The 24,557-nt window shown below is 36.7% G+C and overlaps 1 protein-coding gene across 10 annotated transcripts in view; it reads right to left on the reverse strand.

Moving 5' to 3' along the window:
• UTRN (utrophin) overlaps positions 1 to 24,557 on the reverse strand; it is a 620,052-nt gene that overhangs the window by 27,302 nt on the left and 568,193 nt on the right. For 4 of the 10 annotated variants that reach the window (XM_027850661.1, XM_027850663.1, XM_027850667.1 and 1 more), the window contains 5 exons: positions 19,295 to 19,428; positions 10,741 to 10,779; positions 10,451 to 10,516; positions 9,129 to 9,167; positions 8,841 to 8,903 (listed from right to left, as the gene is read on the reverse strand). In XM_027850661.1, the coding sequence (XP_027706462.1) occupies positions 8,841 to 8,903; positions 9,129 to 9,167; positions 10,451 to 10,516; positions 10,741 to 10,779; positions 19,295 to 19,428 (341 nt within the window). The remainder of the gene's footprint in view (positions 1 to 8,840; positions 8,904 to 9,128; positions 9,168 to 10,450; positions 10,517 to 10,740; positions 10,780 to 19,294; positions 19,429 to 24,557) is intronic. The other 6 variants (XM_027850670.1, XM_027850669.1, XM_027850668.1 and 3 more) reach the window with 4 other exon arrangements.

Raw genomic sequence — 24,557 nt, forward strand, 5'->3', positions numbered from 1 at the left:
AAGTGTGTGGCTGATATAGGGCCTGAGCAGAGAGGGAGCACATAAACCCCAAAAGATGGGAGTTTGTCACTAGGCCATATTTTGAAGAATTTTTTATAGTGAAAAGATTTTTTAAAGATCTGGTGCTATAACTGGATATTTTAAAAAAGAATCAAGCCTCCCAATGATTTTACCTGTAGGAAAAGTGTAAAAAAGGACAATCCTGGCTTGAATTTGGCACCATTTGGAGAGCATGACAACAAGAAACATAAACAGATTTGGTCATCTGCCTCCCATACACACTGGTGTTGCTTTCTGTAGATCTAAGTCTACTGTTTCTCACAGTTCAGTATGACTTTGGACAAGTCACTCAATTGTCTGGACTTGAATTTCCTCAATTATAAAATGGGGGAGTTGGACTAGATAACCTTATTATTATTATAGATCATAGAGGGACCAGGATTGGTTTTATACCAAGAAAGCAATGTTCACCAAAAGCTTTTGCATTGGCTAATACAGAACTCACTCACACTGAAAGTTATTACCACTTAAAGAAAATGGAATTCTCGACATTTAACTGGACCATGTTATGGAGCTCAAGTCAAGTTTGACTTGACAACAATCCATGGAATTACATTTTAACAAGAATTAAGTTGGAGATAATCTGAGTTGCATCTAGCCAAATAGGTGTTCAGTGTGCATTACAGGTCTATAATCTGAATATTCATTAGAGACTGTGTGCAAAAGCACAGACACTGTTTGACCACAAAGGGCTGATGTCAAATACCTAAGTGATCCACTAGTAGTCAAGAATAAATATAACATCTGTGAAAGTTAAAGAGAGGATTTATTTTTCTGGGAAACATGAAGAAATATTACCTCTGAACCTCTATTCAATACACTGAACAACAGAATCAGGACTCAAAAGAATGATGGTGTGAAACCAACAAGATACAAGTGAATAGAATTAAAGGGCCAACAAGTATACAAATGCTGGAGGGGAAAGCCTAACAGTGATTCAACTGAAAAAACAAACAAACAAACAGAGTAGTAAGAAGTTGACCGTATGCTTAACGGGTCAACAGGGTAGCAACAGTGTGATATAGCTGCCAAAAAAAAAAAAAGGAATTTTTCCTACCAACTATTCTGGGTCTTAGTTCATATTTTATTCTCCTTTACATTTAGCCAAATTGAACCACCTTGAAAAAGTCATTTGATTTGTTTGCCTCAGTTGCTTCAACTGTAAAATGGAGATCGTGATAGCACCTGCCTCCCAGGTAGGTCCATCCATTATATTAATATGAGAATCAAATGAGATAATATTTATAAAGCATTTAGCAGAGTGCTTGGCATATAGGAGGTGCTTAATTAATGCTTATGACCTTCTCCTTCCTCCCATTCAGACTCTATTCTTTTCCACCTCTGTGACTTTGTTCTCTGCGGCAAGAATCCCCTTTTCACTCTTTTACATCCTCTCTTTCCCCCTAAAAAGAAGCAGCAGAGAATCGACCTCTGGTAGGGAAGACTTGGGTTGAAGTCTCACATCTAACATATTCTGGCTGTGCAATGGCAAGCCTCTTAACCTCTTAGTGCCCCAGGCAACTATTCTAAGATTTAAATTTCAAAGCAGACTTTGATTTACCAGGGAAGAAGGGATTTCCTCTATGGGAATTCCCTACTCCAATAAAAGCACAGGTTCAGGCCAGACCTTTAAAATTCAGATACAAGATGTCTTTCCACAAAAGTTCATCAGTTTCCACAATCAGTAATGACATTCCCTTCTCCTGAGGCCTCACCAATCACTGGACTTATGAAATATTTCTGTATTATCATTATTTATAGGTATCATCTCTCACCACTAGACCATAATTTCTGTGAAAGCAGTGTCTTATCTGATATGTCTGTAGCTATTCTGATACTTGACTCAGAACCTCCTGATATCTACAAAGTAGATATTTACGAAATCCTAGCTGAATGGATAAAGGAACACTTCACTAAAAGATGTAGTTTAACAATAAAGGCTAAGTTGTAGTCTTACTATATACAAGACTGTACTTTTATCAGACTTCATCTGAAGTATTTACATGACTTCAGTTCAGGGAAGAATATTTTAAAGCAGGGAATTTGAGGGACTGTAGTGTGTCTGGGGGTAAGTGACCAGGATGTTCAGGATGAAGAAATTGTAGCAGATAAACAATGACCAAAGGACTTGGGGATGTTCAGTCTGAGGAAGAGAAGTTTTGTTTTTGTTTTTGTTTTTTTGTTTTTTAGGGGGGTGAAGGTAATGGTGGCTGTGTCTAAATATTTGGAAACATTAGCTTTACTTTGTGAAGCTCCAGGGAACAGAATTAGGGTAAGTGAATTAGAGACAGGTATATTTGGATATAGTATAAGGATGGATTTTGTTACCATGTGAATTTTCAAAAAGTGGAATGGGTTGCTTTATATTGAATTCCTTATCACTGAAAGGGTGTAAGCCAAAACTGGCTGCTCACTCATCAGAGACACTAGAGAGGAGATTTTTGCACTTAGTGGTATGTTAGGCTAGGTGACTTCTAAGTCCCCTTAAAGATTGGAAATGTAATGATTCAATAACTTACCAAAAATTGAGGGAGGAAGCTTGCTTAGTACAGTGGAAAGAGCACTGGTTCTGGCGTTGGAGGTTCTAGGTTCAAATACTTTCTCTGACACTTTACTATCTCAGTGACTGGGCAAGTCATTTATTTATTAATCCTTAATATTATCATCTACAAAAGAACTAGATCATTGTATTAGATGTATGGTTTCTGAGGATTCTTCCAGCTTTATATCTATGGTCCTATGAAGTGAACTACATAGAACGTATACTTTAAAAAAAAATTTATCATGAACTGAGCAGGAGTTTTTAATCTTTTCTATCTTCTGTTACCCTTTGGTAATCTGGTAAAGCTTGCAGACTACTACCCAGAATCATGTTTTTTTAAATGCATGAAATAAAAAACATAGGATTATAAAGGAAACCAATTATATTGAAATATTATCAAAATATATATAAGAAGAACCAAGTACATGGACCCTAAGTTGAGAACCTATACACTAGAGAATCAAGGATTCTCAACTAGAGAATCAAGTTTGTCTAAACTTGTTATTTTTCTGACATTTCCTTATAGAATTATTGTGAAAGAAAATAAGTATGAAAAGATTCACTTGTTATTTTTCCTTTAAATTTAAAAAAAAATCCAGCTTCCTTCACCTAATCCAATCAAATATTACACTTTGGTTAAGATTTAACTCAAACCCATTTCCTTGAAGCCTTCCAGATGGATCATATATGTTGTTGTTGAGTCATATCAGTCATGTCTGACTCTTTGTGAACTCATTTTGGGGTTTTCTTGGCAAGGATACTGGAGTGGTTTGCCATTTTCTTCTCCAGCTCATTTTATAGATGAGGAAACTGAGGCAAACAGGGTTAAGTAACTTGCCCAGGGTCACACAGCTACTAAGTGTCTGAAGCTGGTCCCAAGTCCAGTTCTTGATCCACTGAGCCACCTAGCTGCCCATGGATAATATGTAGGTTTCTGTCAAATGATTTTGAGTTTAAGGTGAAATCATAAATATCTTATATATCATATCACTTTGCATAAGAAAAATTACTGGATCATAACGGCTGAAAAGGGTCTTGTAGCTCATCAGAGCAACCCTTTCATTTCACAACTAGGAAATGGAGACCCAGAAGTCAAGTGACTTGCCTAAGTGAAATGCAATTAATGGTAAGGCCTAAAACCCAGGTCTTCTACCTCTCAGAGCCTAGCATTAACCATGAAATCTAGTACAGCACAACTTTCTGGAGCTCTGGGTTTACAAACTATTTGAGCATAGACAAAGTTCATAGTCACACCAAGTCTTACCTCAGATTCAGTCTACCACAGATGCATACTCCTAATCCCAGGAATTTTTGGAACCTAGCCCCAGGTGACAGAGGAAGTACAAATTCTTCTCCTCCTCAATTCTCCCCCACCTCTTTCTCTGGGCACAGTAATCAAAGCAAAAGGACCACTGCTTCTGGAAGAGGCATGTCAAATGTGTGCCTGATACATCAATTCACTATCCCCCAACTTGCCAAACCAGCACATCATTCCCTGGCCCCAACTCCTCTATCCATGTTATCTTTTACATTTCTGTTAGAATGTAAGCACCTTGAGTGCAAGGACTACTTCTCTTTTTGCTTTTGTTTCCCAAGTACTCAGCCCAGCAGGTGGCATTTGGTAAGCACTAAATAAATGCCTTTTCATCCAGTCATAGCCCCATGAAATGTTTTGTATGAAGGCATCATCATAATCCACAGTTTTAGGGAGGGAGACCTGACACCCCCAACTTCCTTTAGAACCCTGTTATGGACCCTAGTATTCCATCAACACCTACATGGATAAGTAAGTTGGGATGTCAGATCTCCCTCCCTAAAACTGCAGATTACGATGATGCCTTGCAACCAAATATTTAACTCTTCTTGAAGATATTTAAATCTTCCATCTGTGCTACCTCTTAGAGTAGAATGAATTGTATCAAATGAGGGAATCATATTGGAGAAAAGAAAAATGGTCTAAGTTACTTGAATAACAACTAAAACAATACAGTTATGCTATGCTGGATATTATTCGACATAATTAAATAAGGGGGTCACTAGGTGGCGCAGTGGATAAAGCGTTGGACTTCCAGTCAGGAAGACCCAAGTTCAAATCCGGCCTCAGATACTTACTAACTGTGTGACCCTATGCAAATCACTTAACCCTGTTTGCCTCAGTTGCCTCATTTGTAAAATGAGCTAGAGAAGGAAACGGCAAATCACTCCAGTATCTTTGCCAAGAAAACCCCTAATGGGGCATGAAAGGACAAAACAACACTTAAACAAGAAGGCCCTAGAAATTCTTGATGACGACAGCTTTAACCTTATTTTCATTACTGGTTACCTTAAAGCATGCAGTAAACCCCGAGTCCAGAGACTTCTGGGACATGCAGTATTTCTACAGTGAGGCTCTCAAATCCTTTTATTTGAGAAGTTTAGAAGATGTGAATTGAGCCATCCTGGGCATCCTCCCTCCCCTTCCCCCCACATACATGGCTCTGCTGAGAGCAAAGCCACAGCAATAGAAGGACAATGTTCTGTAAGCTGTGTTAAAACCCAGTTTAATTGAGGCTGGAGATGAATGTTAAGGACAAGAAGGACATTTATAGCTATAATGGGTCAAAAGAATGGAGAAGAATGCTATTCATCCTGGATGGTATGATAAGAACGAGGTCAAGTAATTAGGATCAGACTTATGATTTCACAGAGGACGGAAAGAATTGGCAGATGTAATGGCTGAATTGTCAGTTATTTTCAAAAGACCATAGAAAATATGAGAGGTGCTATAGGACTGGAAGAGGGCAAATGTCCCCATTTAAAAAAAAAAAGGAAGAGAGTAAAGTCTGTAAATTACAGAGCACGGAGCTTGACTTCAATTACAGATTATAATGAAGAGCCAAGTCACTTCATCAAGAATAGGTCATGCCAGACTAACCTCATTTTTGTGTCTGACAGGGTTTCTTGAATGGAGGTTCAATGTAATACCATAAAATTGGCCTAGATTTTAGCTCAGTATTTGATAATTCACCAAGTAATTGAGAAGCATTTATTAGGCACCTACCATGTGCCAGGTACTATGCTAGGCACTGGGAATACAAAGAGGAAAGTGATAGCCCATGCCCTCAAGGAAGCCACATTCTAATGGGGAGACAACATAGACATATAAAGGAAGGTACACAACACAACTGAGGCAGATATGGGGCAATATTGTGAGGGAGCTGGGGAACAGGGAAAGGTCTCATGCAGAATGTGGCACTTGAGTCATGAAAATTAGTGGACATTCCAAGATGCAAAGGGCAGCAAATAGAATTCTGGACATGAGGGACAGCCAATGCAAAGGCAGAGGTAGGAATGGAGTGTAATGTGTGCAAAATGGCTTAATGGCCACCAAAGCCAGACCATAGAGTGTGTGGAAGGGAGTAATGAGTAATAAGACTGGAAAAGCAGTATTTCCAACAGGTTGTGAAAATCTTTAAATACCAAACAGATAAATTTCTATTTGATCCTAGAGGCAAAAGAGAACCACTAGAGTTTGAGTAGAGGGGTGACATGGTCAGACCTACACTTTAAAAAAATAACTATGGAAGTTGAGTGGAGGATGGACTGAAGTGGAAAGAGACTTGAGGCAGGGAGAACAATTAGGACATTACAATAGATCTGGCAAGAGATCACGGGGTAGTTAAAAAATGTGCGAGTGACATGGAGGATACATATGGAAGAGGTGTGATGGAGACAGAAACAAGATAGGACAACTGATGGACATAGGGGTAATGGCAGTGTATACAGTCAAGGCTATGAACTTGGAAGCCTGGAAGTGGAATCTACCATTGGTAGATATAAAGAAGTTCAGAACAAGCAATGAAATCCTGAGTTGTTTTGGATGGCTTAGCTTTGAGATGTCTAAAGGACATTCAGTTTGAAATGTCCAAAAGGTAGTTGGCAATTTGGGACTAGAACTAAGGAGAGAGCCAGCTGCTAGAATATGGACCTGGGAGTCATCTTCATAGAGATGAAAATTAAGTCCTAGGAGATGATGGTCACCAAGTGAATGAATGTACATAGGTAAGGGAAGAAGACCCAGAACAGTGCCTTGGGGCATATCCACCATTAGTGATAAGCAAAGGAGACTAAGAAGGAGAGATTAAGAGGGAAGAAAAGGAAATAAGCATTTATGTAATACCTACTATGTGTCAAGCACTGTGCTAATTGCTTTACAAATATCTCATTTGATCCTCATATCGACCTTGTAAGGTAGATGCTGTTATTATTCCCATTTCACAGTTGAAGAAACTGAGGCAGTCAAAGGTTAAGTGGCTTGTCCAGTGTCACTCAATTATAAGTATCTGAGGTCAAATGTGAACTCAAGTCTTTCTGACTCCAGACTCAGGGCTCTATACATTGTGCCACCTAGTTAAGAGTGACCAGTATCACAAAAACCCAGAGAAAGCCAGTATCCTAGAGGAATGTTTGGTCAGCAGTGTCAAATATTACAGAGGGGACAAAATGGGTGATGACTGAGAAAATGCCATTAGATTTAACAAGAAATCATTAGAAGCCAGATTGTAAAGCCAGACCTAGAAAAGAGTGAAAAGAGAAGGGGGGGCATTGAGTTTCAACAAATTTTTAAAGGAATTTGGCTGAGAAAAGAAGAGATAAAAGGATGGCAGCTAGCAGGTAAGAGAGGATCTTGTGCAGAGTTTTGTTTTTTTTTTAATGAGAGGGAATATTTGAGCGTGTTTGTAGATAGGAGGGAAGGATCAAGGGGGGCAGAAGGAAAGGGAGGTAAGTAAGGGGGGAGGGAGAAGAGGAAGAGAAAGAGAGAGACAGAGGGAGAGAAGGAATGAATATGATGGTAAAGGCAATCTGCTAGAAAAGGTAGGCAGGGATAAGATTAAGTAGAAATGTACAGGCAGATGGCTTAGGCAGAAGGGTCACCTCTTCCACAGAGAATGGAGCCAAGGGGAAGATAGCAGGGGCGATGACAAAGGACTGCAAATTTGGGAGAAGATGGAGACTAGGAAGCTCACAACAAACAGCTTCAATTTTCACAGTAAATTACAAAGCAAAGTCCTAAACACTAATGGAGGGTCCTGAAGACAAAAGTTTGTGGTTAGTGGAATAGACTATCAATCTTGGAGGAGTAAAAGATTTACTTTGCTCAAGTGAAAGCCCAGTTAAGATTAGATATCAAATTTCCAACAGGTACAGTCGGCCTGGTTGGGTAACTCTCTCTAACTCTTTTCAGCAACAGGTGAGTAGCAATGGAGGAGATGGATGATGAGAGCAGTCCAATGGAGTTTGGAATGGTGTAAGCGGCAATGGGACAAGGGAGTAAAGGATTCAAGAATAGAGGATAATGTACTGTTGGTTTAGTTCACTAAGGGGTTCAGACTGGGAAGAGAGTGTAGCCTGGGCAGGGGTGAGGGCCTGAGGAAATACTAAGGTGCACGAGAATTCGAAATCATGATGAAGATCAAAGAATGGGAGGTATAAGGTGTTGGAAGAGATGGAATTAGAAGAGATTTTATTAGATAAAGGAATTTTAGAACCCTTTTCCTTCTAAGTGTTACATGTATGGGCAAAAGCAAGATCAAGGGTATGACCATCCCTGTATGTAGGTAGCTGAGGTGGAATGAATGAATAGGACATGGTGGTTGAGAAACTGAGGACTATAAATAAGTACGTTGAAATCCACTATTATAAGGTCTAGAACTGTTCTGATCAGATTTTCAATTGATATTTTCACTCACAGGAATGGCAGATGTTGGAAGGGAGTGGTTAGTAATATATGTCTTCCATCAAAGGCGCAGACAAAGCACAAACGTAAAATTTACTCAATTCTCTACTTCATGGAGCAACTTTCTTCATGGAAATTAAGAATCCATAACTTCCTGGCTCCCTCAACTGAAGCTTATATAGTTATAATCAGATAATTTGTACGAATAGAGAAAATTACTCCATTGGCTTGGTACAAGAACTTAACAGGGAATATAGTAGGTCAATTTGCACTATAATGTATTCATTATTTTATAAATATACAAATATAATTATGCGATAATACAAATATGGATATGAGTATAAACAATTATATATGTATATGTATATATACACCAAATTATATTTTCTAAATTTCCAAAATGTTTTGGGAAATATTTTCTTTTCCTTTTGGAATCATATTTTCTGTACAGTAAAATGTTCCATTTATATAACATTAATACAAAAAGAAATTCAGGGAAGCATTCTTGTTACAGTCCCTTACCTGGAGGCACACTGCTCTATTTGGGAATGTGTATCATCCTGAATTTGTGAGACCTCAGAGAATCTACAAAGAAAAAAAAAAAAGACATCATGTTACATCAAATATAGGCACATTACATCAACAGAAATGTTAGATCAATTAAAGCAATAAATTTGCCATGCAAAGAGACCACTAGGATTACTATCCAGGGATGTAGTATTATTTATTGCCAAGAGTTTAGTAATTACCGCATGCTAATAAAATATTCTGAGCATTAGCCTTCTGCATATAAGGTCTATATATACTCACTCATATTGCTCTGGCCACATACTGATGAGTGTAATAGGACTGTAAGGAGGGGAAAGGGGGGAAAAAACCACAGAAGGAATACTTTAGTGTAATTCAAAATAATTAGGGATAAAAGAATCTTAATCGATTAGTGCCCCACCCATACACCTGGATTCAGTCTGGCCCAAAATAAGAAAATCAAAATAAACGGAAGCCAGAACATAGATACAGAAGAAAGAAACATATTAAAATGTTCTTATTCAAAGGAAATAGTCTTGCAATTTGTCACTGAGAAAGAAATTTTTAAATAAACTGAAATAAAATTTTATAATACATGCTGGAATGAGATGGTCATCACTGCTCCTTTTTCGGTTTTTTAAAACAGAAGAGTGAATTTAGAAAGCTGAAGGCTATGGAGTTGAGGTCAGGGAAGAATACTGGAAATGCTGGATTAAGACTTGGAAATAAGAGGCTGAGTGCTTCTGGGGGGGGGGGGGGAGGGAAGATCTTCCTAAACAGCAGGTCTAACAGCATCTCCCCTCTTCTCAATAATTTCCAGTGGCTCCCTACTACCTCCAGGATCAAATATTAAAATATCCTGGCTTTTAAATTCTTTCAGAACCTGGCCTTTTCCTGTCTTTCTGGTCTTCTTATTCCTCACTCCTCTCCATGGACTCTATAATCCAATAACACCAGTCTCCTCGCTATTCTGTGAACAAGACAATCCAGTTCCCTACTCTGGACCTTTTCAAAGACCATCCTCCCTCCATGCCTGGAATGCATCTCTGCCACCTGGTCAGCAGAAGTCCCACCTTCCACAAGAAGCCTTTATCAATCTCTCTTAATGCTAGCAACTTCCTTCTGTTGATTATTTCAGATATGCCTTCCATGAAAGGGTTAGACAAAGCACAAACATAAAATTTACTCAATTCTCTACCTCATGGAGCAAATTTCTTCATGGAAATTAAGAAGTCACAACTTCCTGGTTCCCTCAACTGAACCTTATACAGTTATAATCAGATCATTTGTACGTATAGAGAAAATCATTCCATTGGCTTGGTACAAGTACAAGAACTTAACAGAGAAGATGGTGGGTCAATTTGCACTATAATGTATTCATTATTTTACAAATATACAAATAAAATTACATAATACAAATATTATGAGTATAAGCAATTATATATATACAAAATTATATTTTTTAAGTTTCTAAAATGTTTTGGGAAATATTTTTTATATTTTTTTTCTTTTGGAATCATATTTTCTGTAGAGCAAAATATTCCATTTATATAACATTAATACAAAAAAAAATTCAGGGAAGCATTCTCATTAAAGTCCCTTACCTGGAGGCACACTGCTCTATTTGGGAATGTGTATCATCCTGACCTTGTTGTGCGGCCTCAGAGGGTCTGCAAAGAAAAAAATGACATCATGTTACATGTTCAAATATAGGCACATTACATTAACAGAAATGTTAGATCAACTAAAGTAATAAATTTGCCAATCAAAGAGACCACTAGGATTATCATCCAGGGATGTAGTATTATTTATTGCCAAGAGTTTAGTAATTACCGCATGCTAATAAAATAATCTGAGCATTAGCCTTCTGCATATAAGGTCTATATATACTCACTCATATTGCACTGGCCACATACTGATGAGTGTGATAGGACTGTAAGGAGGGGAAAGGGGGGAAAAAACCACAGAACAAATACTTTAATGTAATTCAAAACAACTGGGGATAAAAGAAACACTTCTTAATCGTGCCCCACCCATACACCTGGATTCAGTCAGGCCCAAACTAAGAAAATCAAAATAAACAGAAGCCAGCGCACAGCTACAGAAGAAAGAAACATGTTAAAATGTTCTTATGTAAAGGAAATAAAATGTCTTACAATTTATCACTGAGAAAGAAATTTTTAAATAAACTAAAATAAAATTGTACAATACATGCTGGAATGAGATGGTCATTACTGTTCGTTTTTCTGTTGGTTTTTTTTTGTTTGTTTTTTTAAAACAGAACAGTAAATTTAAAAAGCTGAAGGCTATGGTTTGGAGGTCAGGAAACAATACTGGAAATGTTGGATTAAGACTTGGAAATAAGAGGCTGAGTGTTTTCTTCTGGGTTAAAAAAAAAAAAAAAAAAAAGATCTTCCTAAACAGCAGGTCTAACAACATCTCCCCTCTACTCAATAAATTCCAGTGGCTCTCTACTACCTCCAGGATCAAATATTAAAATATTCTGGCTTTTACATTCTTTCAGAATCTGGCCTTGTCCTATCTTTCTGGGTTTCTTATTCCTCACTCCTCTCCATGGACTCTATAATCCAATAACACCAGTATATCCTTGCTCTTCTGTGAACAAGACAACCCAATTCCCTACTACAGGCATTTTCAAAGACCATCCTCCATGCCTGGAATGCATCTCTGCCACCTGGTCAGCAGAAGTTCCACCTTCCGCAAGAAGCCTTTATCAATCTTCCCTTAATGCTAGTAACTTCCTTCTGTTGATTATTTCAGATTTATCCTGTTGTTTGTAAACACACAGTTGTTTATATGTTGACTCCCTGTCAGAAGGTGAGTTCTCTGAAAGCAGGGACTATTTTTTGACTTTCTCTGTATCCATGGCATTTAGCACAGTGCCTGGCTTAATGAATGCTTGTTGGCTGATTATGCCTAAGTTTAATGCAGCATATGAATAGGACTAAACATCTACTCATTTCTAATTTCTACCTTTTCTAAACTACACTCTATAAAACCCTGTATTTCTGCAAATTGTCTCAACTCAACCATCTTTTAGTAGGCATCTCTAAGGAATCTTTGGTGGTTAAAACATTTTAAAAGTCATTGACATATTTATCTTTCTGTTCATCTCTAGGCCAACACCTCGACAGAGATTTAGATATCAAGACAAGAAAACAGTGCTGAGAGAAACTGGGGGAGACTTGTACAAAGTAAGCTGAACCAAGGTAAACCAATGTACACAACAGTGTCAATAATGTTCAGCAACACAAACATTCAAGTCAATGGAATGACCAATCTTGATTCTAGAGGGCCCACAATTAAACACATCTCATTCATCTCAGGAAAGGGGTAGTAGAATTAAATATGTGACTTTCTGGACAAGATCAATGTGTCAAGGTTTGCTTTGCTTAACACTCCTCCTTAGGACCTCCATTTAAGGAAGAACCCACATCAGCCACACTCACTCCTAACCTGGTTCAGCTCTTGACTCTCCAGACTTCTTTTCTACCTTGTCATTTTCCTTTTTTCAGCTCCCTTTTATATGTTGTCATCTGCCTCTCCTCCTTAGAATTTAAGTTCTTTGAGGGTAGGGGCTGGCTTTAGTTTGTTTTGCTTGTATTTGTATTTCCAGTGCTGAGCACAGTGCCTTGTACATAGTAAAGGCTTAAGAAATCTATCTATCTATCTATCTATCCACTTTGCTACATGCGAGCATTGTAGGGGATGGCAGGTGGGCAGAGGAGAGCAGAACTCAGAAATGACAGTAATGAGAACACAATAAAATAATGAAAAAACAAAACCAGAAACAAAGAACAACAACAAACAGAAACAAGATTCCACAGCCTCAAAATATCTGAAAATCATTTAGAGTTGAATATCATTTAACCAAATTCAAACTCTAGTTTTACATGTAAGTGCAACTATAAAACATGTAAAAAATTAACTCTATTTGCTGAACTAAATTTAAAACATCTCAACAAAAGCTTCTATGGCTTGAAAAAAAATCAAGAGAAAGAAGTCTTTGAATCATTTCACCAACACCTAATATTCCCATTTCTGTTACGCATTCAGCTACAAAGGAAAATTATTTCATACTATTATGTAAGTAGAGTTGGGCTCTGTATAGCAAGAAGTTAAAAAGAATAGAGGCTTTCTAATTCAAATTAGGAACTGTAAATTAATTATCTTTGGATCTATTTTCAAAAAAGATATTTTCATATGCTGTTTATTGGTATATCTTCTTAATATTTTCAAGACACTCTTCTATTCATAAAACCAGTAAAGCGACACATAATATAAGCTGCTTAATGTTAAACAACAATTGTCTACAATCTTTTTTTTAACCATTAAAAACTTGGGTATATAGGTAGCAAGTCATTCTGTGAAAAATTTCCTATGCATAATGCTTTGGGGCTCTGTGATTTTATTTGCTATAAACTTTCCATAAGTAGAAATTGCATGAGAAAATACGTCTCAAATTCAAGTGCACTAGGGCATTTCTCTTAAGATTTTATGATTAAAAGAGTGTATTTTTGATCTGAATGGAAATGGAGAAGGCTTTGTGAGGCTGCTTGACTGGTTCTTGTGAAGTTAATTCAGCTGGTACAAAAAGTAACTCCCTGCACTGAGTTAGGAATTGCAGAGATAGGCAGCTGAATGGAAAAATGTTCACAACTCTTCACATATTCGGGGAAATTAGAAAAAAAGGAAATAAGGTTTTAAAACATTTTCATCCAACCTTTAAGTGCCACTGGAAAAAAAATTAAATCAAAGAGGCCAGAGGCTAAAGATGTCAAAAGCATCATAATATAATTGGCATTTGGTTCAGGGGAAGAAAGAAAAAAAAATAAACCAAGGTTAAATCTTTCTTGTATAATCAGGAGCTACACTCCAAGAAAGTATGGCTTATGTATTCATTAGGACAAGTTAAACAATAAAACATGTTACCATATATCCTGAGCGTCTCGCAAAGAAGTGTTCTCGCTAATGGAAAATTTCAAGTCATACATAAACTACTAATTTTCAAAGAATTCAAATATAATAAAATACAGTTAATACAATTATTCTGAATAATTTAATTTTTCGATAATTCATAAAATAAACTTTGGGTTATTAGAAGTCCTTGGGGTACTCATTATAAACACTGATTCTCTTCATGTCATAATGCAGACTGCATGGAAAATAGGGTTGACTCTCTACTGACCCAAAGCAATTCACTGGAAATTGTTTTATTTTTTATAAATCTTTGCCAGATTTTTAAGTTTCCTTTTACCTCTATTTCATTAAAGTGATGTAAAAGCTATACAAAAAATTCCATTTATTTGAGTTCTGTATCTATTTAGACCCAAGATAAATGAGTTTACTCTACTGATTTATTATTATAAATGCTGATTGATGATAGTTAAAATAATAATGACTATCTTTTGTACTGCTGCCTCATTTTATTTTTTTCAAGGCCCACTGACATTATAAAGTGATTTGCTTCTTTTGAACATACCTGTCAAAGGGACAGAAAGGGCACATATTATTATTAAGTCAATTTGCTGGTGGGGCAAGTGAGGCAGTTAAGTAATTAACCAAATCCAAGTTGGTAAGTGACAGTATTTCTAGAACCCCTGTTTCCCAACACCTGGGCCAGTTGTGGTATTAAGAATATCTATCTACTCAAGTATCTCACCATGTGGTCTAGGCTATTATTTTCCTTGAAAAATACTGAAACCAGCTTTAAGACTACATTGACTGAGGAGACCTAAGGCGTAAGGCCCTCAGCTTCAATTCCTGATCAGCTGAGGACAAAATCACAAGAAGCTTCTCCCTTCTGACTGATGGCCACATTTTGTATTAACTTGAGCATCTTGACAATATCGTTGTTATTTTAATACCCTTCCTCTGCTGTGGCTGATTAAATCTCTTTTTGTTAACTGTTATATCTTTCCTAACTTCGTTCAAGTCTCAGATGAAACACCATCCTCTTTCAAGCAACCTTTCCTGGTCTCATAAGATCATAGCATTTTCCCTCTAAGATTACCTCCAATTTACTTTGCATAAAATCTCATATGAACAAAGTTGTTTGGCTTCTGTCTCCCTCTCTCAGTATATAAGGTAGCTGAAGTCAGGAACTTACTTTCCTTTTGCTTTTATTTGTATCCCCAGCATTTAGCATAGGCTCTGGAACTTACCTTAATAAATGTTTGTTAACGAAGAGAATTTCATTTCATTCTAATATAGAACTTAAACTACCAGTAGAATAGGTCAATCAGAATTTAATCACATCATCAATGTTCTTAAAAAAAAGTTTTTATTGATGTCTTTATTTTTACATCACCAGAGTCTTCCTCAATATCTTGCCTCTCCCATTCCCAGAGTGAACTATTTCATATAATAAAGTGTATGTTTTAAGCCAAAAAAAAAAAAAGGAAGAGAAAAAAAAGTCAGTATACTTGATTAACACACCCCAAAACTCAGAAAATAAGTGTCATGAACAACACTAGTGATCTTCCCACATCTGCCAAGGGGTCACGGGATTCGGGTCACTTCACATAGTTCTTCTTTCAGGCCATGCTTGTTCTTTTTAATTTTATAAAACTAACTTGATGTGTGTGTGTGTGTGTGTGTGTGTGTGTGGTTGTTCTTTCCTTTTTACATTATTGTAGTCATCATGCACATTGTTTTCTTGGCTCCACTTACTGCTGTTTTTTTCCCCTATAACTAGACAAAGACAAATCATTATTTTTCTAAGATGAAAGTAACCATAAAGAATCATGGTCTACAAAGAAATTTATGTATTACATGCCACAGTCTCCTGGCCACCCTGAGATTGGAGGAGAAAGTATATGTTTATTATTAAAGATATTTAGGGAAATCAATTGTACTTTCTCAGGAGTCAGCAAATGTCTTTCTAAAGTAAACAAAAATTTCTTGTTTACCCTGTATAACTTTTGGAGCTCAATTTCCCTTGATTTAACTTTGGGGAAAATGGAAAACAACTGGACAGCATTCTTCAACCACTTCTGCTTATCCATTTTCATTTATTTAGAAAGACAAAGTACGCCTAAACAGCTATAAAATTCAATAAATAAATCTTAGCATGGGTTTCCCTTTCCTTATTTTGGCAACTGTTCTTTAAAAAAAAAATCTCAGTAACCAATTACACTATCCAACATAATCACGTATAATTACTGGCCACTAAGTGATAGCTTGTCACATAGTGCAAATAGGAAAAGGCACAATAAGGCCTATTAGAATGTCTAATCTACTGTATAAATAACTATAAAACAAGTCACCAGTTCATCAAACCCCTGCTGCTCCCCACTCTACCTTGACAAGAGTAAAATAAATGAGATACTACCCACCCACATAAATGATGATTCATTCTATGAGAGTAAAAAAGCAGCTGCTAGACCTTATGAACATTAGCAATATGGCTTATATTAGGATGATGAGTTTATTCTAGGCACTAAAATATACTACCTTACTGTAGTTAGTATTCTATCTTTTGTTTCTAATTAGGTTTTACAGAACCCAGTCTAGCTCTATTTTTTTTTCCTTGTATAAGTGTCAGCTGGTCACTGTGTGAATGACATGAGGCATATTCACCATCACCCAAAAAAACACACAACACAAATTACTCAGAACAGCAAAGATGATCTTTGCCATCCTGTTCGCTTCTTCAGTAACTTCTGGGATAGCAAGTTAATAAGGAATGATATAACTAACGACAACATTAAATCTGACACAAGAAAGCAAATGATGAAACAAATGCCCCAAATGATCAAATCTACCCTGACAAATCATGTGAAGAATGTTGGTATTGGGGGCACAAACGCTAACAACTTTTTCAAAGTGACATCGCATCTGGCTCAGACCTATCAAATGATCCCTTTAAATGGCAGCTTTCTGGGATAACGTTTCACGGGATCATAGGTTTAGAGTAAGAAGGGACCTCAGAGGTCATGCAATCTGACCTCCTCATTTTACAGATGAGGAAACTAATGTCCTGATTGGTTTCATGGCTTTCAAAAGGCCTCTAGGAAGTAAAAAAAAAAAAAAAAAAAAGAGCTGTTTCTGAGCAAGATCCTCTCTCAATTCAGTGCTCTATTATTTAAAAAGACAAATGAATTATGATATTAACTGAGGAAAAGTCACTTACACATCACAGAGGGAGAATGATGCATCAGACAGTAAAGCAAACAAGTGACATCATATATAGATGTGAGAGGCAGACATATACAGATGTCTAAAATGTAAAGGATAACAAGAAAAAATAGGGTGTAGCAATAACCTTCTTTTACTTGCGATTTTTAAAAAAAGTAATTTCCTTGAGTAACTTTTAGTTGTAGGCAAACTCTTAATTCACTGAAATCGGCTTATTAAAGACAAGGCAACAAGGACTATTTTTAAGTATTGCTATTAGTAAATATACAAATATTTATATGTTTTAAAACAAAGAGATACTTTACATCGTGTAAGTAGTTCTATAGCTAGTGAGAAAGGCAAATAAAATAATAATAACTGAGATTGAGATAGTATTTCAAGGGCTTGCAAAGTGCTTTAGATACAACATCTCTCATTTGACCCTCATAATAACCCTATGAGGTAGGTACTACAAACATTATTGTCCCTCTTTTACAGATGAGGAAGCTGAGTATGAGAAAGTTTAAATGATCTCAGAGTGACTTCATACAGCCAAGTGTCAAAAGGCTGGCTTTAACTTCATCTCCTCCTGAGGCAGCTAGATGGTACAGCAAATAGAAAGCTGGGCCTGGAGTCAGGAAAACCAAAATTCAAATCTGGCCTCAGATACTTACTGTGTGACCCTGAGTAAGTCACTTAACCTTTTTCTCCATCAGAAAAATTGCGAAAAAGAACTAACAGTATCTACCTCACAGGCCTGTTGCGAGGATCAAATGGGATAACATAAAAGCATTTAGAAAAGTGCCTGGCACACAGTAGGTGCTTAATAAATGCTTGTTTCCTTCTTTTCCTCTCCTGACTTCAAGCCCAAATACTCTTTCTATTGATAGTGGATCCTTTTTGTTTAATTTCCTGTTATTTACCTAAAGTGAAATAAATTCATTATTTAGAAAATCACTATGTCTACAGCCTGCATGCATCTCATGAAAATAAATCAAACAAAAGCATTCTATGATTCTACTTGAAGCGAAATGATAGAACACTTGGCCCCATTTTTTTTTCATGTGATGCATCCTGGTTGTAGGCCCAGTGACTTTCCAAACTGATTTCAACATTGCTGAGAAATTATCCATAAGGTATACTGGAATCGAGCACTTGTACTAGATGATTTACTTAGCTGTAAGTTTTTGAAAGCCAAGAACTTGACTTCACGTTCAAGCCATTCCAATTATTTCTTACTATCGCTTTTTTCCATGGGAAACGACAGAAAAGAGATCCTTTCATTCATTTTAAATGAAACAGCAAAATTGTAGAAATGCTTTGCCACAGTCATTTGACAGACTCTTCATTCTCCCACTAGAACTGTTTCCAAATATTCAAAGCAGAGGTATAGGTGCCTCTGTACGTCAAGATCTGTACTCTTAGACTTGATGTTTGTCTAAGAGTTATTCATTCTATTCTCTATAGGATGAGTTAGTTATTCCCTTTAGTTCTACAATGAAATTACACACACACACACACACACACACACACACGTTTTTGGGAACATACTTTAATCGTAGGTATTTCTTCTGAGTAATTTTCTAAATTCAAACTGTGGTCACTTATTTTCCAAGTTATCTTTTGCACTTTTATTTTGTAAAGAGGTTTGTCTTTTAGGATGATGTTAACTTGAAGCAGTATTTCTTTACTTTAGGTTATATAATCCAAAATTCATTTTACTATTTTGAAAATTATTTCTTTCTGGTTCCCAATTATAATTTTTGGAAAAAGGGTTAATTTTGTCTGTTAGTCTATTCTCATATAATGTTCCACTCCTTTATTCTTTAAGTGGTTATAGACTCAAGAAGACCAAAAATTTTAGAGATAACTGGAATTTTGTGACCTTTAGTAAGTTTTAAGGCTGAGATCATAAAAGGTACGTAGTTAATAAGATGCAAAACATGCAACAGGAGCTATAAATTATCAACATAAATGGAAAAACATATGAAAAGAATGGACAGCGATTTAAAGTCAAAATTCACTTGTAACTGGAAAAACAGAAGACCAGCCGGGAAAAGATGGAAAAATAAACATAAATTTTATGAGTCTGAGGCAAATATACCACACTAAACCTAAATTTTGTGCTGTTATTTCCAAAAGCAAATGGTTTAAAAAAATCTTTCTACAAATAATGATTTTATAAGTTTTACTGGAAATATATTTCTCATTAAAGTTCTTTGTACTTATTTTATTTTTGTATCCCTACTGTAAACAAAAATACTAAATACAAATTTAAGTCAAGGTTCTAGAAAAAAATGGAAACTTACGTTTCTAAGTTGGCACCTTCAAGAACTGTCTGCACAGGCAAATAGCCAAGCTGGGGTTTAGCAAAATGCTTCTTCGACCTGAACTTATTCCTTAACACCTTTGTGAAGTCTCGTACATCTTCTCCTGATGTTGCCTATGAGGGTAAGTAAATCAAACATCTCTAGTTAGACTAATAAAAGACAATTATTTACAGTAACACCAGAGGGAAGGAAGACTGAGAAGGGGACACTTTTTAGGGCAGATCAGTTTGCAGTTATGCAGCTCTGAAACGTGATATAATTTAAGTTCGCAAAGCATAAAGCTTGAAGGTCTCAGGGACTATTATATATGCTAGGTAATTGATGGGTTTCTTCTTTTGGTTAAGAAATAAATGATCAACTGGAACTTTTCCTGAAGCTCTGGTAACAGATCCAGAAACACCAAAATTAAAATAATAAAAACTGGTGGATTTTGGAAATACTTGTTGCTGATCCCAGACACATTAAAAAAAAAAAATCCCTAAGATAAAACTTGACAATGACTGTTCCTGTGTGACAGGCCGAATCATAGGGCCTCTGGTAATTCATGAGCCTATTAGATAATATAATGATAATGAATAATAAAATAATGATAATGATAATAATAATAACAGACAATGATATTGTGTTTTATTCGTTTTCCACCTGGCTGAACTCCTTTGGACTGAATTCCATTATGCCCCCAGGATCCTCCTCATCAGGAAACTCACTCATCATCCTGTGAGACTGCATCAACCCTGGAACTCACACCTCATCAGTATTCTAGGTATCCTATGCTCCTCTGATTAGAGGCCTGGAGGGAAGAGCAAAGAGCTTCTCTCACAGCCTCCATTTAAAGAGGAGCTCCGAGGCCAGCCATCTCTTCATTTTCTACATGACTGCACTCATTTGGACTGTACTTCTTCATGCTCTCATGCTCCATAACCCTCTGTTTGCTTCTCCCTTACCCTCTTTTCAGCTTTCTTTTGTGTATTGTCTTTCCCATTAGATTGTAGGCTCTTTGAGAGGAAGGACCAGCTTTTTCCTTTTTATATCCCCAGCACATAGCGTAATGCCTGGGACATAGAAGGCATTAAAAAATGTTCATTGATTGACTAGAGTTTTCAAAGCACTTCACATGTAGCATCTTATAATTGCCACACTATCTAGTACAGGTATTCTTTTTTTTTTTAACAGATGGAAAAACAATCCAAGTCAGACACAGGTTCTGAACCCCAGTCTTATTGACTCCAGGCTACTCTATGTTCTCCTCTACGTTGCCACTCTCAAGGTAATGAGGAACTTGTGACACTTCTGTATGCTTGCCCAGTAATGGAGGAGGGTGTAATGACTAGCCTAGGAAGGCGGTTGAGATCCGGGGTGTAATCATTTTGTGATGATTGAATTTAGTCTTTTGCTTTTCCAACTCTCCTGTGAGATGATGCTACTGCAAGATGTTTAGCAAGAAAGTTCACTGTGCTAAATTTAATTAGTCATTTAGTATTTTAAAAGGTTTGGAAATCCTATTAGTCATTCCTTTTTTCCCCACCAATGTCCCCCCAACCTGCTACTCTTTTCTTTTCAAACTTTTATCTCTACTGAGAGTTTGAAATTCTTAACAAATTTGGTTAGTTTCTCATACTAAATCAAATTGGGGCTCTTAAGGTTAGGGACTGGACCAGTGATTTCACTGATAAAGGGAACTTCTATGTAAGGAAACTTCACCTAGAAATGTAAGGCTTCTCTACAACTTAAAGTATGAGAGACTTGCCAAGACCAATTAGAGGATAATTGACTTGTCCAGAGTCACACAACCAACATGTGTCTGAGACAGGAATTGAGCCAAGATTTTCCTGGCCCTGGGACTAGCACACTGCCTCTGAGCAGGTAAAATACTATTCTCTCCTTTTGCATACTTATCAACTATGGCCTTTTAAAAAGCTTGAGAATTTGACTAAGGCACTCACAAAGTTGGTGATAGAGCCTCTTCTAGAAAACTCTCATCTCCTAATTCCTTGTCCTGAATCTGAATCATTTCAACAAACATATTAAGCACTTTAATGTGTAATGTACTTGAGTCAGGTAATTACTAGGGGCTGCAAATATGAAACAGTCTTGCTTTTAAAGAACCTTCATTTTAAAAGAGGGATAAGACAAACACACACATAAATATATTCTAAGTTATAATGTTACACTGGAATCTTAAAATTGAGTGGCTGAGATTTGAGAAGAGATCATTTACAGGTAGGAAGATGAGGGAAGGCTTCATGGAACATGCTAGAGATCTTTAAGTAAGGGAGAGATTTCAACAAGTAGAGATAAAGAGAGCTACCATTCCGAACATGGAAGGCAATATATACAAAGCCAAAGAGGAGACAAAGGGCAAGAAAAGATCAGGGATCGGTGAATTTTCTAGCTTGGCTAGACTTCAGTGTGCATCAAGAATACATGATAAAGCTGGAGCTTTAAGTTGGAGCCAGATTGTGGATGGCTTTGAATGTCCAACTAAAGAGCCTTTATTTTAGTTAGTAAGAAGTGAGGAGCCATTGAGAATTTTGAGCAGAGGTATGATGTGGTCTGACCTACATATCAGGAAAATTTCCAGGGTAATAGTATAAAGGACAAACGGGAAAAGGGAGAAAATGGAAAACAAGGAGAATAGTTAGGCAGTTATTCTCATAGTCAAAAGGAGGAATAATGAGGGCTTGAGCTAGTACAGGAAGAAAGGAGAATTAATAAGAGATATTGTGTAAATAGATTTAACAGGACTTGGGAGCTGATTAGATTTTGAATGTAAATGAGAGGTAAGAGTCAAAATTGACTAGGATTTTTAGCATTGATTATTAAAAGGACAGTTAGAAGGTTGGATGGGTTTAGAAAGGAAGGTGATAGTTTTAGTTTAGACATGAATTTGAAGAGCTGGCAGCACATTCAGAGAGACAGACAGACAGAGACAGAGAGAGAGAGAAAGAGTGAGTGAGTGAGTGAGTGTGTGTGTGTGTGTGTGTGTGTGTGTGTAAATATGATGCTGTCATTTTTGGGAGGTATCAAGGTTAGGATACTGATTTGGGAGTCATTTTTACGGAAGTGCTAACTAAAGCCATGGGAATGGATGAAATTACAACTGAGGTAATATACAAAGAAGAGCAAAGAGATCCAAAGACAGCTAATGTAAAGAGACAAATTCAACCTCTGGTATATCCTGAGACATGGTGGAATGATACCTATGACTGGAATGTGGCTCTATCTTATTCAAAATGAACAGCTAAAATAAAATAGGGGGATGACTGAGACAGCATTATTTGTTGAGAAGACAGGCTCATGTGTGGAAGTCTAGAAAGTCAGAGGGAGGTGCATGGTGATAACACTTAGGCAAAGATCAATGGAAGCAGAATAGGAGGTAATTTTGCCAGGGAAGAATGCCACAGGTCACCTGATGAGAAAAGAAAAACAGATGAAGATTTAGGAAACAGATCACAATAAACAAGAAGCATGATGTAATAGAGATGGCATACTTCAATATAGACAGTTCTTGCTTTACATAAATTTGTATTACTCAAATTCGACTTTATGTAAAGAATTCTGAAAGAAATCTGCATTCCAAAAAATTTGACAAAGACTATATGTTCCAAGAAGTGAGTAACAAGACTGTAAAATTAGCACAAGAATTGAAGCTAGACGTGACTGAGAATGATGTGGAGGAGTTGATTGAGTCTCAGGGAGAACTGTCAAAGGATTATCTGACTGAGCTGGTAAATGCAAAGATTGCAAAAGAAGAAAGGAAAGCTTTGGAACCTAGGCTGAACCAAAAAGGTTCACAAGGAAACAGCTGCCAGAAGCATTTCATCACTTGAGTGAATTTTTTTCTTATATTGAAAAGATGGATCCAAATTCTTCAAGATTTTTAAAAGTTCAAAGACTAGTTGAGGATAATATTACTCACTATCATCAGATATATGAGAGAGAAAAAAAGAGCCATTATCCAAATATCTCTCAATAGTCCGTTAAAAATGTTGTACAGTCAATTACCAGCAACAAAGGCTAGGTGCAGTAGGTGGGGAAGGGGCAACACACTGCACACCTCTGTTAACTTCGCTATATGGTATTGTGCCTACTTCATCATTAACTTTATCTTTCATTTCATAATTCTATTTATTATCATAGTTCAGTATTTAATGTGTGCATTTTAATACCTTTTATGACTTGTGTAAAGGTATTATTTTATGTATGTCTTTGTTATATAGGCAAAGTGGGTGGGTAGGGACAAATTCACATTATGTAAAAATAGCTTTATGTAGAGGTTTACAGAATGGTCCACTTACATAAAGCAAGAACTGTCTACATGTGAACATCTTTTGGAACTCTCTTTGTCAAGAGCAGAATAGTTAATAATTCCTTTAATTGTCTTAAAAATAACTTGACCTTTCAAAAGGCAGAAGTATCAACAAAGATAAATTTTCTTATAGAGCTAAATCTCACTAATAGGACTGCTGGTAGCTAGAGAGGAAATAGTATCTACCTTGGAGGGAACTGACCACTCCCTCTTGAGAGTTTTGATAGAGGGGTAAAAAGCTAGCCATAGAATGACATCCACAATGCAATCTGGGAGAACAGATTTCAAAGGAATCAGGAGAAAAAGAGTTAATCTATGTCCCTTAAGATAGGCATAACTTCCCGAAAAAGGGGGATGACTGTCCTGTTGTGCTCTTCTGTGATCAGACCACCTGTAGATGGTTACATTCAGATATGGGCAGTTTAGGAAGAACACTGATAAGAGGGCAAACGTCCAGAGTAGGGCAAACAGAATGGTGAGTCCATGTAAGGAGGAGGCAGGAAATGGGCATAGTTAACCTAGAGAACAGAAGACAAAGGTGCATGTGACAGCCATCTTCAAATATTTGAAGGGCTTTTATGTACAAGAAGGTTAAGACTTGCTGTTTAGCTACAAAGGGCAGATCTAAGAGCAATGGATGGATGCTTCAAAGAGGCAAATTTTGGCACCAGTGTTAAAAACAAAACAAAACAAAACATACAAACAAACAAACAAAAAAACCCCCAAGATTCTTAACAATAAGAGCTGTCTAAATGTGGAATAAGCTGCCCCAGGAAGTGATGATTTCCTCCTCACTGGAGATTTTTAAGCAGAGGCTGGATCACCACTTGTTGATTATATTGTAATTGGCATTCTTTTTCAGTTATAGGTGATTTTCAAAGCTGCAGAGAGTAGTTTAGGCCCCAGTGGAAAAAAAAAAAGGGTGCTGTGATG

This window comes from Vombatus ursinus, unplaced genomic scaffold, assembly GCF_900497805.2.
Source record: "Vombatus ursinus unplaced genomic scaffold, bare-nosed wombat genome assembly UNPS02009132.1, whole genome shotgun sequence".
Lineage (NCBI taxonomy): Eukaryota > Metazoa > Chordata > Mammalia > Diprotodontia > Vombatidae > Vombatus > Vombatus ursinus.